The sequence below is a fragment of the Microcaecilia unicolor genome, chromosome 3, assembly GCF_901765095.1.
Source record: "Microcaecilia unicolor chromosome 3, aMicUni1.1, whole genome shotgun sequence".
NCBI classification, from domain to species: Eukaryota; Metazoa; Chordata; class Amphibia; order Gymnophiona; family Siphonopidae; genus Microcaecilia; species Microcaecilia unicolor.
Window position 1 is genome coordinate 4,946,757 of NC_044033.1, and position 18,554 is coordinate 4,965,310.

Genomic DNA, 18,554 nt, shown 5'->3' on the forward strand with positions numbered 1-18,554 from the left:
AGGAAGACGCGCAGAAGTTTTTAATTACACTTGAATTACTGACCACTTGAGGAGAGCCTGGATCACTGATCTTTTGCGGAGTTTGCTCAGATGAATGCTACACGGGCGGAATATCTCAGGTGAGACCCCTACTATGGTGATCCATGGGTACATCTGCATTCACCTTTCCTTGATGATAAACAGTATCGTGACAACTTTTCAGGTGTACAGCGGATGAGGTTTAACCAGTTTAGAGGTGCTGACTCTATAAGCTGTAATCGTATTTAACGATTTCAAGGATGAAAAGAAAATCAGCAAAGGAAAATGGAAGGAAGAAGGATTTTTTTTTTATAATGGCAGCAGGACGCCTAAGTAGGTGGACTTCCTTTGTTGCTTTTGGGTTGTGGAGATGGAATGTATGTATGTATGTACGACTGGAGAAATAACTTCACAAATGAGAGACTTCAATGGGGTTTGGTTTGTTTGTATCTGGAATATAACTTTGGTAAAGCGAAGATACTAACCTGTAGCTGGTATTCTCTGAGGACAGCAGGCTGATTGTTCTCACAAGTGGGTTGACGATTGGTACATGCTCTAATAACATGGGAGATGAAGGGATCTTATAAACGCCAAACCAGATTTTTGAAACTCTGGAGCCTGAACTTGGACTCGTTGCCCCCTAGGAACAAAGGTCTTATTTTAAATGGCCTATGTTAGGTCAATCTCCGAAAAACTGCTTTGCCTTGTACTTTTGATAGCCTAGCTTCTTTGAATGGCTGACAACAAGGGGGAGGGGGGAAGACAAGGGACTTAAGGACTCTGTTGATGTTTTCCCTTTGCTTTCCTTGGGGGTTATAAGAACACAGACCCCTTGGGGGAGTGGAGGGAAGGGATGTGCTTTCTAGGATTCTGTGTGGAATTGTAGGGGGGATGAGAGGAAGAATTAGTATTGGATGTTCTTTTGTACTGGTACTGAAGGTGGGGAGTGGGATAGTAGGGAAGGGGAGGGAATAAAAGTTGGGTTTGGATTTCCAAACGTTATGCTCCCTGTTCCACGCGCAGGACCCAAAAGGTAGGCAGAGCTCCAAAGAATCAATGTGTGGTTGAAACGATGGTGCAGGGATGAGGGATTTAGATTTGTTAGGAAACAGGCGAAACTATGGGAAAGGGGGAGATTGTTCTGAAAGGATGGGCTCCACCTTAACCGGGATGGTACCAGGCTGCTGGAACCTTTAAAAAGGAGACAGAGCAGCTTTTAAATTAGAATGGGGGGAAGCCAACAGTCGCCCAGGAGTGAATGGTTCAGTATGGAGTATCCTTGAAGGATACTACTGAAACAGGATATTTAGGGAATCCTAGTAGAGAGGTTTCAATGATGCTGAAAGTAAGATAGGTGTACAATGATAGAGAAGGATAAAGGATACACATTATCCCCTTCAACTTCTAAGCAGCTTGTAGATCAAGGGAAAAAACACAATTTGAAGTGCCTGCATATAAATGCTAGAAACCTAAAAAATAAGATGGGAGAGTTAGAATATATGGCACTAAATGATGAGGTAGATATAATAGGCATCTCAGAGACTTGGTAAAAAGAGGACAATCAATGGGACAATGTGTTAACAGGGTACAAATTGTATCGCAATGATAGGATCAAATTGGGGGGGGGGGTTGTGCTATATGTTAAAGAGGGAGAGTCAAAGAAAATAAACATTCCACATGACACAGATAGCAGCATTGAATCATTATGGATAGAAATTCCGTGTGAAGGGAAGGAGTATTCTTGTAGGGATTTACAACCATCTGCCGGGACAGAACAAAAACAGACGGATGAAGAAATGTTTACAGAGATTACGAAAGCTGGAAAATTGAGCAATGCTATAATAATGGGTGATTTCAATTACCCTGGCATTGACTGGAATAATGTTACATCAGGGAGTGCCAGGGAGATAAAACTTCTACATGTAATAAACGACTGCTTCTTGGAGCAGCCGGTCCAGGAACCAACAAGAGGGGGAGACATTTTGGATCTGGTTCTTGGTGGTGTGCAGGGCATAGTGCAAGAGGTGGCGGTGTTGGGTCCCTTCGGAAACAGTGAGTATAACACGATGATGAACCCACAAAGGAAATCTACTGTAGCTGCATTTAATTTTCAAAAGGGCGACTATAATAAAATGAGGGAAATGGTTAAAAAGAAACTAAAAGGATTGGCTGCAAAGGTTAGGACACTAAATCAGGCGTAGACATTATTCAAATATACCGTCTTGGAAGCCCAGTCCAGACACATTCCACATATTTGCAAAGGTGGAAAACAGAGAAAACGTCAGACAGCATGGTTAAAAGGTGAAGTAGAAGAGGCTATTACGGCCAAAAGATTGTCCTTCAAAGAATGGAAAAAGGACCCAAATGAAGAAAATAAGAAGCAACATAAGCACTGGCAAGTCAGATGCAAAGCATTAATAAAGAGGCTAAAACTCACAGTTACAACTTTTTCAGGTACATCAGCTGCAGAAAGCCTGCGAGGGAATTCGTGGGACCATTAGATCACGAAGGAGCAAAAGGGGGCGCTCAGGGAGGACAAGGTCATAGTGGAGAAACTGAACAAATTCTTTGCTTCTGTCTTTACGGATGAAGATCTGCTTGTACCGGAAACAGCTTTCAAGGGTGATGATGCACTGGAACTGAAATAAATCTCAGTGAACCTGGAAGATGTACTGAGCCAAATTGACAAATGAAAGAGTAGTAAATCACCTGGATCAGATGGCATACATCCAAGGGCACTCAAAGAACTCAAGCATGAAATTGCTGATATACTAATATGTAACCTGTCGTTAAAATTGTCTGCAGTACCTGAAGATTGGCGGGGGGCAATGTGACGCTGATTTTTAAAAAGGGTTCTAGGGGTGATCTGGGAAATTATAGACTGGTAAGCCTGACATCGGTGCCAGGCAAAATAGTGGAAACTATTATAAAGAATAAAATTACAGAACACATAGACAAATGTTATTTTTTTGGGTGATACCTTTATGTTTCAACTGTTTTATTGAAGATTGAACAGGCTTAATAATCAACAGCCTCCATATACAGCCAGTAAATCCCAACAAAGGGAACGATAATACAATAAAAGATATATCCGCCTACAAATTCTTTTTCCCCATTTTCACCCCTCCCCTCTCCATTCCCCTAGATCACAACAAATTTTGATCCAAATAGTAAAACAGCCTCCCTCCCCACATAATAAACAGTTACAAAATTGGACCCCCCCCCCCCCCCCCCCCCCCCAAAGTCAACATCAACTTGTCTCTAGTCCTAGCACTTATAACATGAAGGTTATTATGGTTCACAATTAATGGGCAATTTAATAAAACCATCTTACATAACATTACCAACAACAATATACAGCCTTTTATCTCGTGATCTAAAGGAACTATTAAACAGTGCCATTACCAACATGTACCCCTTCTTCCACCCCCACTCCCGTTCCTTCCCCTCCCAACCCTTCCCTGCTACCCCCCCTGCCCTTCCACACCCCTTAATACTGGATAGGGCACATTACCAACACTTATCCACCTCCCCTATTTAGTGGTTGATTACCAGACTGCGTCCTTTAGGGGTTAAAATCTGCAAATAAGGCATCCAAATTTGGGTGAACAATTTCCTTCTTTTAGGTGAGACCCTTGCCTACCTAGCCTCCCAAGCTGCCAGAAGATGCACCTGATTCCGCCAATGCCAATAGGCTGGTGGCTCCAAGGAAATCCAGTATTGTAAAACACATTTCCGAGCCACCAAACTCAATTTCCGACACAAAAAACTGGGGTGACGGCCTAAAGGAGCGAAAGCTCCAGGTTGATCCAGCAAGAACTGGCCCTCCGTCCCCTGAATTGTTCTCCCCAACAGCCCAACCAAAAAGATTCTCATCTGCGTCCAAAATGTTTTATTGCCGGACACGACCAAATTGCGTAATAGAACGATTGGGGAATAAGTCCATATTTGGAGCAGGCCAGATCTCTCCCACTCCCGATGTGTGCCAATTGAGCCTTGGTCATATAGGCACGCAATACCACCCGGTAACCACACTCCCGCAATCTCTCATCTGTTGTAAGTTCTCGTATACTTCTCAGTGTAACTGCCACATCCCAGGACCCAAGCGACACTCCCAGGTCCTCTTCCCATCGAGCCTTCACTTCTGCATAAACTCCATTAGGGATGTGTTTGAGCAGCAATCTATGAATTCCCAAAACTGAGGGCTGCTCTTAGACAAACATGGTTTAATGGGACAGAGCCAGCATGAGTTCAGCAGAGGGAGGTCTTGCCTCACCAATTTGCTTCATTTCTTTGAAGGCATAAATAAATATGTGGATAAAGGTGAGTTGTTGAGAAAATTGAAGAGTCATGGGATAGGAGGCAAGGTTCTGGTATGGGTTAGGAACTGGTTACTGGACAGAAAACAGAGGGTAGGGTTAAATGGTCATTTCTCTCTATGAGGAGAGTAAAGAGTGGAGTGCTGCAGGGATCTGTCCTGGGACTGGTGCTATTTAACATATTTATAAATTATATGGAAATCGGAATGACGAGTGAGGTAATTAAATTTGCAGATGATACAAAACTATTCAAGGTTGTTAAAACACGTGCGGACTGTGAAATATTGCAGGAAGACCTTAGAAAATTGGAAGACTATGCCTCCAAATGGCAGATGAAATTTAATGTGGACAAATGCAAAGTGATGCACATTGGAAAGAATAATCCGAATCATAGTTACCTGATGCTAGGGTCCACCTTGGGGGTCAGCATTCAAGAAAGATCTGGGTGTCGTTGATAAGTACATAAGTAATGCCACATTGGGAAAAGATCAAGGGTCCATCGAGCCCAGCATCCTGTCCACGACAGCGGCCAATTAAGGCCAAGGGCACCTGGCAAGCTTCCCAAACGTACAAACATTCTATACATGTTATTCCTGGAATTATGGATTTTTCCCAAGTCCATTTAGTACTGGTTTATGGACTTGTCCTTTAGGAAACCGTCTAACCCCTTTTAAACTCTGCCAAGCTAACCGCCTTCACCACGTTCTCCGGCAACAAATTCCAGAGTTTAATTATGCGTTGGGTGAAGAAAACTTTTCTCCGATTTGTTTTAAATTTGCTACACTGTAGTTTCATCGCATGCCCCCTAGTCCTAGTATTTTTGGAAGGCGTGAACAGACGCTTCACATCCACCTGTTCCACTCCACTCATTATTTTATATACCTCTATCATGATAATAAGCTGAAATCTTCTGCTGGTGGCCAAGAAAGCAAACAGGATGCTAGGAATTATTAGGAAAGGGATGATGAATAAGATGGAAATTACTATAATGCCTTTGTATTGCTCCATGGTATGTCTGCACGTTGAGTACTGAATTCAGTTAAGGTTGCCATATCTCAAAAAAGATATAGCAGAATTAGAAAACATTCAAAGAAGAGTGACCAAAATGATAAAGGGGATGGAACTTCTCTCGTCTGAGGAAAGGCTAAAGAGGTTAGGGCTCTTCAGCTTGGAAAAGAGACGGATGAGGTCCACAAAATCCTGAGTGGTGTAGAACGAGTAGAAGCAAATCAATTTTTAACTCGTTCCAAAAGTACAAAGACTAGGGGACACTCAAGTTACATGGAAATACTTTTAAAACAAATAGGAGGAAATACTTTTCACTTAACGAATAGTTAATCACTGGAACTCTTTGCCAGAGGATGTGGTAACAGAGGTTAGTGTATCTGGGTTAAAAAAAAATGTTTGGACAAATTCCTGGAGGAAAAGTCCATAGTCTGCTATTGAGACAGACATGGGAAGCAACTGCTTTGCCCTGGGATTTGTAGTATGGACTTTTGCCACAATTTGGGTTTCTGCCAGGTTTGGAAAACAGGATACTGGGCTAGATGGACCATTGGTCTGACCCAGAATGGCTACTCTTATGTATTGCAACTTGTTGTATTTGGTTTTCTCAATAATAAAAAAGATTTTACATAAGAAGGGATAGACCATGATAAACGGATGCCAAGCAAATTGCTTTTAAGGAATTTACCCTCAAGATTTCTTTAACAGAGATAGATTTAACACCCATTGTTAGGTTTCTCCATTCCGTAAATATCAATTTGTAAAGAACTATGAAAGAAAAATATGAACATGTCAAGTTTTGGGGGGTCTTTTCCCCAGATATAATGTACTGAAATAGTAATTACTTCTGCTGTTCCATGCGTAACCTCTCTTCCTCGACCCGCCTCCTCTCCTCCTCTTCTCGTCTCAGTCTCTCCTTCTCCTCTTGCCTCCGTTTCTCTTCTTCTTCCTTCAAACGTTCACGCTCCTCCTCTTCCCGACGCCTCCGTTCTTCCTCTTCCCTCCTTCAAAAACAGATCTGGCATAAGTGAAGAGGACACAACCAAATGCAAGTGGAAAGTGTTTACACAACTGCCGCATGTGTCTGCTGAAAGCACTTACAACGTCCAGGCAACAATGTTTTATTCAGTAATGATTTCTCTGGGTGAAACACAAGTCACATAGTTTAGCAGAACTAGCCTGTTGCATGTAAAGTTCATGTACCAAAATCTGAATGACATTTAATTGTCCAACTCATCAAACATTGAAAATAATTTCATAACATATTTTTTCCAGAAAAGAACCAATAAAACAATATTTTCTGGTATTTCATTTTGTTACCTCTACCTGCATTAGTGAAACTGAATTCGTCTACTGGACTGAGAAGCGAAATTGAGCACCCCCATATGCTGACAGGTGTTCCCCTTTATTCCTGGCTCATCAATCTTTCCGCAGTGTAAGTAAGTATCTGAGGATTCACTCTACAATACACCCACTCTAATTCGAATTTAACTGGAGTCTCACACTGCACACCTTCTGAACACAGAACAGAATTTGCTTTCTGTCGTACATGGAAACGATGTTGGTTATGATTAAGAAATCCAATTTGAGAACCATAATTTCTAATATTTGTGTTTCACTATACATTGGAAACCCTTGTTACACACAAAACAATTAAAAACAGATCCTAAGAATCTAATTTCATTATCAATAATGCCTTCAAGATACAAATAATCTTTTTCCCTTTTTCAGTCAGACTGCTGCAGTATCATTTTACCCAAGAAAGAGCAACTAGCTGAACTGAGTAAAATGACAATTCTCAGGCAAATATACTGCAAGTTGTTTCTGTGCATTAAACATAATGAGCAAAATGAATATTTTCAAGGAAGTTGCCAGCAATTCTAATGAAAGAGACCATTTTCCAAAGTCATGCTTTTAAAATTCTTTGAGCTGCACAAAAAGAGGAACAGCACTCTTCTATTCACACTAAAAGCAGTTAACACTGACAGCTAATATGCAACTATTTTCCCTGGGGGAACATATACTTTTTAAAGTCAAGAATATCACCGAATGTGTAAGCTCTTAGGAACATTTCTTGCTTTTTATTGTTATCCATTGTGAGCCCTCCTGGGACAGAGAAATATCCAGTGTACCTGAATGTAATTCACCTTGAACTACTACTGAAAAAGCTATGAGCAAAATCAAAATAAATAAATAATGAACTGCAGGGTAAAATTATGTTTTACCTGATAATTTTCTTTCCTTTAGCCGAAGCAGATGAATCCAGGAACTGGCGGGTTATGTCTGTCTACCAGCAGGTGGAGATAGACATAAACAAGACTGAAGGCAGTGATATCAGATGGCCAGCCCCTGCATCAGTTAGTATGTGTCATTCAAAAGCAGTGAAAAATAATTGGAAAACCAGAACAAAGTAACCAAAACTAGGAAACCATCCTCGCAACAGAAAAATACAATCCAATCAAAGTGAACTGCTGCCTGCAGAGTGCATCCTTTCTCCATCTGACTCTGCGCTGGAGAAAGAGGCAAAGCAAAGGCATCGGGCAGAAGAAAAAGCATGCGCCGGCCAACAGGGAGGGATCCTGGATTCATCTGCTTTGGCTAAAGGAAAGAAAATTATCAGGTGACAATTTTATCTTCCTTAGCGCCTGCAGCAGATGAATCCAGGAACTGGTAGGATGTACCAAAGTATACCCTACATAGGGTGGGAAGCCGACACCCCCTACACCAACACTTCCGCCCTGAAACGTTCATCTTCCCGTGCAGCCACATCCATCCTGTAATGCTTCAAAAAAGTATGAAGGGAAGCCCACGTAGCCGCCCTACAAATTTTCTCCAACGGAAGAACTAAAGTTTCTGCCCACTAAGTCGCCTGCGCCCGCATGGAATCAACACGTAACGCCAACACAATGGTCTCCTTAATCCAATGAGCAATGGTCACCTTGGAGGTGGCCTCGCCTCTGCATGGCCCAGAAAGGAGCACGAAAAGGTGATCTGAATGGCGCAGATACCCGAGAAGCACCCTCCACACATCTATAAGGCAAAGGGATGCAAATTCCGCTGGACAGTCCTCTTTCTGAAACGAGGGCAGAAACACAGACTGAGATGAAAAGCCGAAATGACTAGGCAAAAAGGGGGGAACAGTTCGAATAGAAACCCCCGCCTCAGAGAACTGCAGAAAAGGGTCTCGACAAGACATGGCCTAACTTTCCGAAATCCTGTGAGCCAACACCATGTCCACCAAAAACATGGTATTCAGCATAAGATCCTTCTTCAATGTCTTGTGCAAGGGCTCAAACAGCTGCGCCAGCAGTGCCCAGAGCACCTGGTTTAACCGCCAAGCAGGACACGGCCGATGCAGTGGCAGATGAAGGGTGAGAGCCCATCGCAGAAAATGAACATTTGGGTAAGCTGCCAAAGAAGAAACAGCAATGAATCCTCTATAACACGCGAGAGCAGCCACTTGAACCTGAAGACAATTATAGGTCAACTCTTTCTGGAGTTCGTCCTGCAGGAAGATCAACACGAGCGAAACAGACACCTTAAAGGGAGACTCGACGTGCTGAACACACCATGCCGAAAAGATCCTCCAAGCCTGAAGCAACATGGCTATAACTGCTTCCAAGTAACATTTCTTCCTCAAGTGGCCCCTCTCAAGATTCAGACTGTAAGACCAAAATGAGAGGATCTTCCATCCAGACGGGCCCCTAAAGGAGAGATCCGGGAATCACTGGCACATGCAACAGCAGGCCCTTAAGCAGCCAAATCAGGTCTGAATACCATGGCCACCGGGCCCAATCCGGCACCACTAAGACAACTGATCCCCGGTGATGACTGATTTTGTGTAGGTCCCGTCCTATCAAGGGCCAAGGCAGAAACAATTAGAGCAGCACAGACTCCGGCCACAGTTGTAACAGGGTATCCAAGCCTGTGGACCTGGGCTGCCTTTTTCGGCTGAAGAATCTGGGTACCTTGGCATTCTCTCGCATAGCCATGAAGTCAATCTCTGGAGCCTCCCAACGCTGACAAATCATAAGGAATGCTTCCACGGACAATTCCCACTCTGTCGTGTCCAAAAGAGTCCGACTGAGAAATTTCATCTGGGTGTTGCTCTGTCCCGCGATGTGTACTGCCGATATACAAAGAGTATGAGCCTTTGCTAACTCCAGAAGATGGAGCGCCTCGGTTGCCACAGGCAAAATGTGAGTGCCTCCCTGTCGATTGATATAGGTCACTGTCGTCATATTGTCCAACAAGGCTCGAACCACCTTGCCCTCCTGCAAATCCTGAAAGATCGTCAAGACATTTACCACTGCTCTCAATTCCAAATGATTAATGGGCCATGCTGCTTCAAGCATTGTTCAACACACATGTGCAACCTGACTGAGACAATGGGCTCCCCACCCTGAGAGGCTGGCGTCCGTATCAACGACCACCCATTGTGGGGAGGCCAACGGCAAGCCCTTTTGCAAACTGGGAGAAAGGAGCCACCATGTCAAGCTGCTCCTGGCACTGTCTGACCAGGGAAAACGCCGCTGATAGTCTAGCGAAGTCAACAACCATCTGCACAGCAGGGAGTGTTGTAGGGGACGCATATGCGCCTTCGCCCACGGCACCACCTCCAGCATGGCCACCATGGAACCCAGAACCTTAACATAATCCCAGACACGGGCACTGGGCATCGGCAGCAGAGTGCGCACTTGTGACGTCAACTTGATTCGCCGACTTTCCGGTAGGAACACCTTTCCCTGCCTTGTGTCGAAGCACACTCCCAGATATTCCAAGACCTGAGACGGCAAAAGGTGACTTTTGGCCCTGTTGATCACCCAGCTCAATGACTATAGGAGGGCTATGACGTGGTCGGTGGCCAAGCAACTCTCCTGCTCCGATGCCACTTGGATCAACCGGTCGTCGAGATAGGGATTCACCCAAATCCCCTCCTTTCACAGAAAGGCCGCCACCACTACCACCACCAAGACCTTGGAGAAGGTGCACAGAGCAGGCTAAGACAAAGGGGAGAGCCCTAAACTGGTAATGACAACCCAGGACCACAAACCGTAGGAATCTCTGGTGCGGCTGCTAAATTGGGATATGCAAGTATGCTTCCCGGAGATTAAGAGCCGTCAAGAACTCGCCAGGCTGAACCACCACAATGACGAATCACAAGGTCTCCATGCGGAAATGCCGAAACCTCAGAAATTGGTTTACTCTTCTGAGATCGAGAATGGGCCAAAAGGCGTCCGTCCCCCTTCTTGGGAACTACAAGAGGGGGCACGGGAATGAAGGCGCCCAACTGCAGTAGGTCTTGCAAAATGGTCAGCACCACCGCCCGCTTGGAGCATGTGGCACATCGGGATTCCAGAAAAAAAGTCTGCAACGGGAGAGTTGAATTCGGGAGAGTTGAATTCGAGCTTGTAATCATCCTGCATAACATCCAGAACCCACTGGTACAAAGTGATCTTGACCTACTCCACCATAGAATGAGCTGCTGCCTCATCATTGGTAGGATCAAGGTGCAACTCCCTGGCAGGCAGGCACTCCTGATGGCCATTTGTCAATCTGAAAGGAAGAGCGCTGCAAAGCTCTCGAAGTCCAGCTCGGACGGTACAGGCATGCCTCGTGAAACCGAGACCTCGAAGACCCCTGCTGTAGACAGGGCTTGGGTTTATCCTCGAGGAGAAACGGTGACTTGGAGTTCCCCCAGGTCCTTCACAATCTTCTCCAGGTCCTCCCCAAACAGCAATTTACCCCGAAAGGGTAAACTGAACGACTTATATTCCACCAGTGTCGCTATGCTCATATTAGCCCTCTCCTCAACTCACTTCACTGGCTCCCTATCCGTTTCCACATACAGTTCAAACTCCTCTTATTGACTTATAAGTGCATTCACTCTGCAGCTCCTCAGTACCTCTCCACTCTCATCTCTCCCTACACTCCTCCACGGGAACTCCGTTCACTGGGTAAATCTCTCTTATCTGCACCCTTCTCCCCCACCGCTAACTCCGGACTCCGTTCCTTTTATCTTGCTGCACCATATGCCTGGAATAAACTTCCTGAGCCGGTCCGTCAAGCTCCATCTCTGGCCATCTTCTAATCCAGGCTAAAAGCCCATCTTTTTGATGCTGCTTTTAACTCCTAACACTTACTCACTTGTTCAATACCCTTATTTTATCATCCTCACCTTACTAATTCCATTTTCCTCTTATTTGTCCTGTTTGTCTGTCCTAATTAGATTGTAAGCTCTGTCGAGCAGGGACTGTCTCTTCATGTTCAAGTGTACAGCACTGCGTACATGTAGTAGCGCTATAGAAATGATAAGTAGTAGTAGAAAGGGCAATTTGATCAGGCACTGCTTGGAAGCCATGTCTGCCGACCAATGACGGAGCTACAAGAGCTGAAGAGAGGAAACTTTGAATGCCATCAGCATGGCCAAAGCTTGGACCAAATCATATAAGGCATCTGCCAAATAGGCAAGGCCCACTCCATCTGAGAGAGCCCAGGAGCCCCAGACAGATCAATCTCTTGGTCGGTCTCCAGAACCAAATAGAGCCAGCTAAGACAAGCTCTAGCCGCATAAGAGCTACAAACGGCGGCCTGAAGAGCCAGAGTGGCTACCTCAAAGACCACTTCAAGGAAGCCTCCAGATGCTGGTCCTGCATGTCCGTCAATGATACTCCACCCTCTACCAATAGAGTCATCTTCTTGGTGACCGCTGTCATCAGGGCATCCACCCTGGAGACAGAAAACTGCTCCACCCAATCAGCACCCATCGGATAAAGTCATACCATGCCATGCCCTGGCCGCCTTAAAGCTGCCATCCTGATCCACCCACTGTGCGGAAATGAGTTCCTGGATGGCCTCATGAACCGGGTACGCTCTCAACAGCCGCTGGGTACTAGCTATCTTAGGATTAACCGCCCCAGATGCAGCGACATCCGGGTCCACGATATTCAAAAACTCCAAGGCTTGAGAAATAAAGGACGGCAGTTCCTCCTTGTGGAAAAGCCATACTGCTGAGGGGACATCCTTCTCTTCATTGAGAAGCTGCTCCATGTCTCCTAGGCCTGCCTGCCTCCAAGACCCCTCAGAAGGAGCCACCAGAGACAGAGCACCCATCACGGGGACCAAAGACCCCTCCCTCAGACGAGTCCACCCGTCTCCTTTTGAGGGTGGTTTCATCCCCAGAAGAAGAGGCTGGAAGACCCCAATCCCCAGAAGGCCCCCAGGGGCCCCAAGGGCCAGAGCCGGAATCGTTTGAGGGAGGAACTGTTTAAGAACATAGGCCTGGTGCACAAGGAGGACAAACTCAGGAGAAAGAAACTCTCCCGAGCCCGTCATCACTGTAGTCATCCCAAATCTAAGCCCAGAAGTCATCCTGGACCTTCCCGCTACCTCAACTCCAACAGGGGAAGAGGCATACAAAGAAACTGCAGCTGGAACCGCCTCAGCGATACCAGAAAAAATGGCGCGCACCAAGCGGCTCAGCGTAGGAAAGCAAGCCATCAGAAGAAGGAAGCGATCCGACTCTCCCGCCAGATTCAATGCACGCTGGGCTGCACAAACCAGCTGCCATCCCCAAACTGGACCGCCCGGGGAGAGAAGAATAAAGGAGCCGGCACTTACCCCAGGTGTCGAACTCCGATGCAGCAGGACCTCCAAGCAGAGCAGGAGCACTCCGGCTCTCTGAATAAGGCAGAGCTCAGGCAGAACGCGTGCACGTTGAAATCTCCCCCCCCCCCAACCTTTTTTTTTTGTAGTTGTGAGGAGGAAGAGAGTCAGAGCAGCCTAGCCCAAATTCAGACTGGGAGGAGGGTAAAGTGGTGTGAGGTAGGGACCCGGCTATCAGGAATGCCCCCAAAGCTGAAACCTTGGCCAACACCCCCTTTGCTCAACTGGCCACCCAGCCTAGGAGCACTCTCCGAGACCTTGAATTCAGGAACAGAGATATACTAACTGATGCAGGGACTGGCCGTCTGCTATCACTGCCTTCAGTCTTATTTACCTCTATCTCCACCTGCTGGCAGATGGACATAGCCCACCAGGTCCTGGATTCATCTGCTGCAGGCACTAAGGAAAGGTACAGTGGGGGAAATAAGTATTTGATCCCTTGCTGATTTTGTAAGTTTGCCCACTGACAAAGACATGAGCAGCCCATAATTGAAGGGTAGGTTATTGGTAACAGTGAGAGATAGCACATCACAAATTAAATCCGGAAAATCACATTGTGGAAAGTATATGAATTTATTTGCATTCTGCAGAGGGAAATAAGTATTTAATCCCTCTGGCAAACAAGACCTAATACTTGGTGGCAAAACCCTTGTTGGCAAGCACAGCGGTCAGACGTCTTCTGTAGTTGATGATGAGGTTTGCACACGTCAGGAGGAATTTTGGTCCACTCCTCTTTGCAGATCATCTCTAAATCATTAAGAGTTCTGGGCTGTCGCTTGGCAACTCGCAGCTTCAGCTCCCTCCATAAGTTTTCAATGGGATTAAGGTCTGGTGACTGGCTAGGCCACTCCATGACCCTAATGTGCTTCTTCCTGAGCCACTCCTTTGTTGCCTTGGCTGTATGTTTTGGGTCATTGTCGTGCTGGAAGACCCAGCCACGACCCATTTTTAAGGCCCTGGCGGAGGGAAGGAGGTTGTCACTCAGAATTGTACGGTACATGGCCCCATCCATTCTCCCATTGATGCGGTGAAGTAGTCCTGTGCCCTTAGCAGAGAAACACCCCCAAAACATAACATTTCCACCTCCATGCTTGACAGTGGGGACGGTGTTCTTTGGGTCATAGGCAGCATTTCTCTTCCTCCAAACACGGCGAGTTGAGTTCATGCCAAAGAGCTCAATTTTTGTCTCATCTGACCACAGCACCTTCTCCCAATCACTCTCGGCATCATCCAGGTGTTCACTGGCAAACTTCAGACGGGCCGTCACATGTGCCTTCCGGAGCAGGGGGACCTTGCGGGCACTGCAGGATTGCAATCCGTTATGTCGTAATGTGTTACCAATGGTTTTCGTGGTGACAGTGGTCCCAGCTGCCTTGAGATCATTGACAAGTTCCCCCCTTGTAGTTGTAGGCTGATTTCTAACCTTCCTCATGATCAAGGATACCCCACGAGGTGAGATTTTGCGTGGAGCCCCAGATCTTTGTCGATTGACAGTCATTTTGTACTTCTTCCATTTTCTTACTATGGCACCAACAGTTGTCTCCTTCTCGCCCAGCGTCTTACTGATGGTTTTGTAGCCCATTCCAGCCTTGTGCAGGTGTATGATCTTGTCCCTGACATCCTTAGACAGCTCCTTGCTCTTGGCCATTTTGTAGAGGTTAGAGTCTGACTGATTCACTGAGTCTGTGGACAGGTGTCTTTCATACAGGTGACCATTGCCGACAGCTGTCTGTCATGCAGGTAACGAGTTGATTTGGAGCATCTACCTGGTCTGTAGGGGCCAGATCTCTTACTGGTTGGTGGGGGATCAAATACTTATTTCCCTCTGCAGAATGCAAATAAATTCATATACTTTCCACAATGTGATTTTCCGGATTTAATTTGTGATGTGCTATCTCTCACTGTTACCAATAACCTACCCTTCAATTATGGGCTGCTCATGTCTTTGTCAGTGGGCAAACTTACAAAATCAGCAAGGGATCAAATACTTATTTCCCCCACTGTATTTGCAGAATATAAGTACTTTTAACGTAATGTAGATTCTCAACAGAAGGACATTTAGAGGCTCAATTTCAAAACACATAGACTTACATAGTAACCTATGTAACTTTGTAAGTCTATGTGCTTTGAAAATGAGCACCTTAACATCGCTACCACTTCTCCTCCTCTTTTTCAGCTGGGAATCTTTAGAACAGGAGTAGGTAAATTTCTGGGCCTAAGAACACCCATTGGGGGCTGACAGCATCATCGCTTCTACACTACTACTAGTTTGGCCAAAAGTAACATACATTGCCACCGCACTGAACTTTATGAACCAAACGTCCTATGGACCAGAGGGTTTGCCTACCTCTTCTCTAATTAAAATCTTAGCAGTGGAGACCAAATAGAAAGCCTTACTAACATCCTTAAGAAAGAGAACCAAGAACAAAAAATGAAAGTGTGAAAAAGCATAGACAAGAACAAAACAGATACTCCAGAAAGGAAGCGGGAGAGAGCTGTGTATGAAGAAGGAGCAGAGAAAGAATATAAAGGGCTTTTACCTTCTCCTTTCTTGTTCTTCTTTCTCTATTTTATGGGACGTGACGTACGTAGAGAAGAGATGACAGCACCTATTTAAGAGCTGTACAAACTGTGTCATGGCATCCTCCCTGCTTATGTTCCCCAGCAAAGCCCATTCCTTTCTGTGGGAATTATAAAACAAAAGTCAACCACCAGCACAATACAATGCATATACATAGGACGACAGCATTCTTCTAATTTCATATACAGCGTCTATACTAACTTTGTTCAGCTCATGTCAACAATTGCAGAGTAGCAAAATTCTTCACAGCTCAAAACCAAAACAAACAAGTAGGACATTTACTAAAGTAACCCTACTAAAATGCCATTACATTCCAAAATACTTGTGGAAGCACAAATTATTGTCTGAAGCAATATCAAAACAGATTAAGGATCACTATTTATTTAAAGAAGAATCCAGACAGGATTAAAGTTAAGTTCAAAAGACGAGCTTTTTATTCTAAGAAAATTGTCTCGGATGGTACTTACACTAAATATCTTTTTCAGTTACTTGAATACTTCCCCTAGTGCTCTTCAATTAGCTACTTTTTCCATCTAAAATCCAGTCTATTAGATCTTCATTTCCAAACCAGTCATTGGAATTTACTGTAGGTTTAGTTGATGATAAAGTAAAGGGTATTCCGGTTGACATACGCTGGTTTAACTTTTCCCATACTGAATGGAAGTCTTTTAATTCTTTGTTTCTATACATTCCAACTCACACTAGGGCTCCTTTTGAAAACACTTAGACTTACAAAGTTCCACAGTAACCTATGGAACTTTGTAAGTCTAAGCGATTTCCAAATATGCATCACTGTCAACTAGACACTTGTTCAATTAAGTTTAGAATGTTGGTTATGGAATAGATGCAATTTTTGTTTTCTAAAGGTCTTTTTCCAGAAAAATTAGGAGGTATTATTGGTACTCCCATTTTAAAGAACCAGAAGGAATTAGTCCATCAGGTTTCAACTTATAGGCCGGTTGCATCTATACCAATGTTTGTTAAAATTTTGGAAGGATTAACATCTTACATCAGTCACAGGCAGACTTTCGAGCTGGCTACAGTACTGAAACAGTTTTGGATTCACTACTGAATAAGGTGAGAGTTTTGCTTCTAAGTAATCATAGCGCCTTAATTATACACTTTGATCTCTCAAACACCTTTGATTTGGTGGATTATGAGCTTATGTTACTGGAGTTAAAGAAAATAGGTGTAGGTAGTAGAGTACTAAGCTGGTTTAGAGGTTTTCTTCTTTCTAGATCCCACAAGGTTAAGCAAAAATCAGTGTTCTCTGACCCTTGGATTAACCCCTGTGGTGTGTGCTTCAGGGATCTCCATTGTCGCCAACATTAATGTTTTTTTTGCTCACTTTAGGCTCACTCTTAGAATCTCAGGGTTTATGATATATATTTATCAGACCATCAATCAGGTTACTTAACTAGTTGAGAAATATTTAGATTTAATTTCCTCCTGGATGAAGACTTATAAACGTAAATCGAGAGAAGACTAAGTTTTTGTTGCTATCCAATAATCCTGATTCTGCATTGGATTGTATTCGGTTTAATCAAACCAAATATATTTTGTTTTCTGTAATTAAAATTCTAGAGGTTTATATGGAATAGTTCTTTGTCCCTGGATTCGCACATTAATACTTTAATGAAAGGATCGTTGTTTCTATTAAGAAAATTGAGACGGGTGAGATTCTTTTTTGAAACTGATAAATTTAGGCTCTTAGTTCAAGCTTAGATCCTATCAAAGATAGATTATTGTAACACTACTCTTTTAGGAAGTGCCAAGAACAAGCTTCACACATTACAGAATATAGCTGTGCATCTAATTTTTTCCTTAAAAAAAGACTGATAGTTGTTAAAATGCATTGGCTACCGATGAAGCAAGGATTTGGTGTAAGTCTGCTTGCTTTTTATTTCAAATTTTAGATGGTGCAATTCTAAATTATCTGTTGGATAATGTGTAGTTCTCATTTCTGTCTAGGTCTTGGTGAATTAACAATATCTCTCCTTTTAGTTTTCCTTATGTTAAAGGATGCAACAGGTTAAAAATTCACAAGTTATTGTTGGCATACCAAGCTCCTAAGCTCTTGCAAGAACTTTCTTCTTCTTTTTCTCAAGTTGATTGTTACGTGTCATTTAGAAGAAAACATAAGACTTATTTTTCAGAAGTTTGTTTTGTTTAAATAATTTTGAGTCTATGCGTATTATGTTTTATTATAATTCCTGGGACATCGTCCTGGCTTCTTAAGTGTTGTGAACTGCTTAGAACTTTGCAGTTATAGCAGTATACAAATACTACTGTTCTGTTATCAAAACATCAATACAGCAAAAAAAACCTACTTCTCAGAAAATGAATGAGCAGCACTATGTAAAATATATTATTTATATCTATCTATATAATCTATCTATCTATCTATATACAGTGGGGGAAATAAGTATTTGATCCCTTGCTGATTTTGTAAGTTTGCCCACTGACAAAGACATGAGCAGCCCATAATTGAAGGGTAGGTTATTGGTAACAGTGAGAGATAGCACATCACAAATTAAATCCGGAAAATCACATTGTGGAAAGTATATGAATTTATTTGCATTCTGCAGAGGGAAATAAGTATTTAATCCCTCTGGCAAACAAGACCTAATACTTGGTGGCAAAACCCTTGTTGGCAAGCACAGCGGTCAGACGTCTTCTGTAGTTGATGATGAGGTTTGCACACATGTCAGGAGGAATTTTGGTCCACTCCTCTTTGCAGATCATCTCTAAATCATTAAGAGTTCTGGGCTGTCGCTTGGCAACTCGCAGCTTCAGCTCCCTCCATAAGTTTTCAATGGGATTAAGGTCTGGTGACTGGCTAGGCCACTCCATGACCCTAATGTGCTTCTTCCTGAGCCACTCCTTTGTTGCCTTGGCTGTATGTTTTGGGTCATTGTCGTGCTGGAAGACCCAGCCACGACCCATTTTTAAGGCCCTGGCGGAGG

General features: G+C 44.0%; 1 protein-coding gene across 1 annotated transcript in view; it reads right to left on the bottom strand.

The window, feature by feature from the left end:
* ACBD3 (acyl-CoA binding domain containing 3) overlaps window positions 1-18,554 on the bottom strand; it is a 112,499-nt gene that overhangs the window by 40,579 nt on the left and 53,366 nt on the right. The window contains exons 3-4 of the mRNA XM_030195721.1: window positions 15,548-15,688; window positions 6,188-6,346 (exon numbers count right to left, since the gene is read on the bottom strand). Coding sequence (XP_030051581.1) covers window positions 6,188-6,346; window positions 15,548-15,688 — 300 coding nt within the window. The remainder of the gene's footprint in view (window positions 1-6,187; window positions 6,347-15,547; window positions 15,689-18,554) is intronic.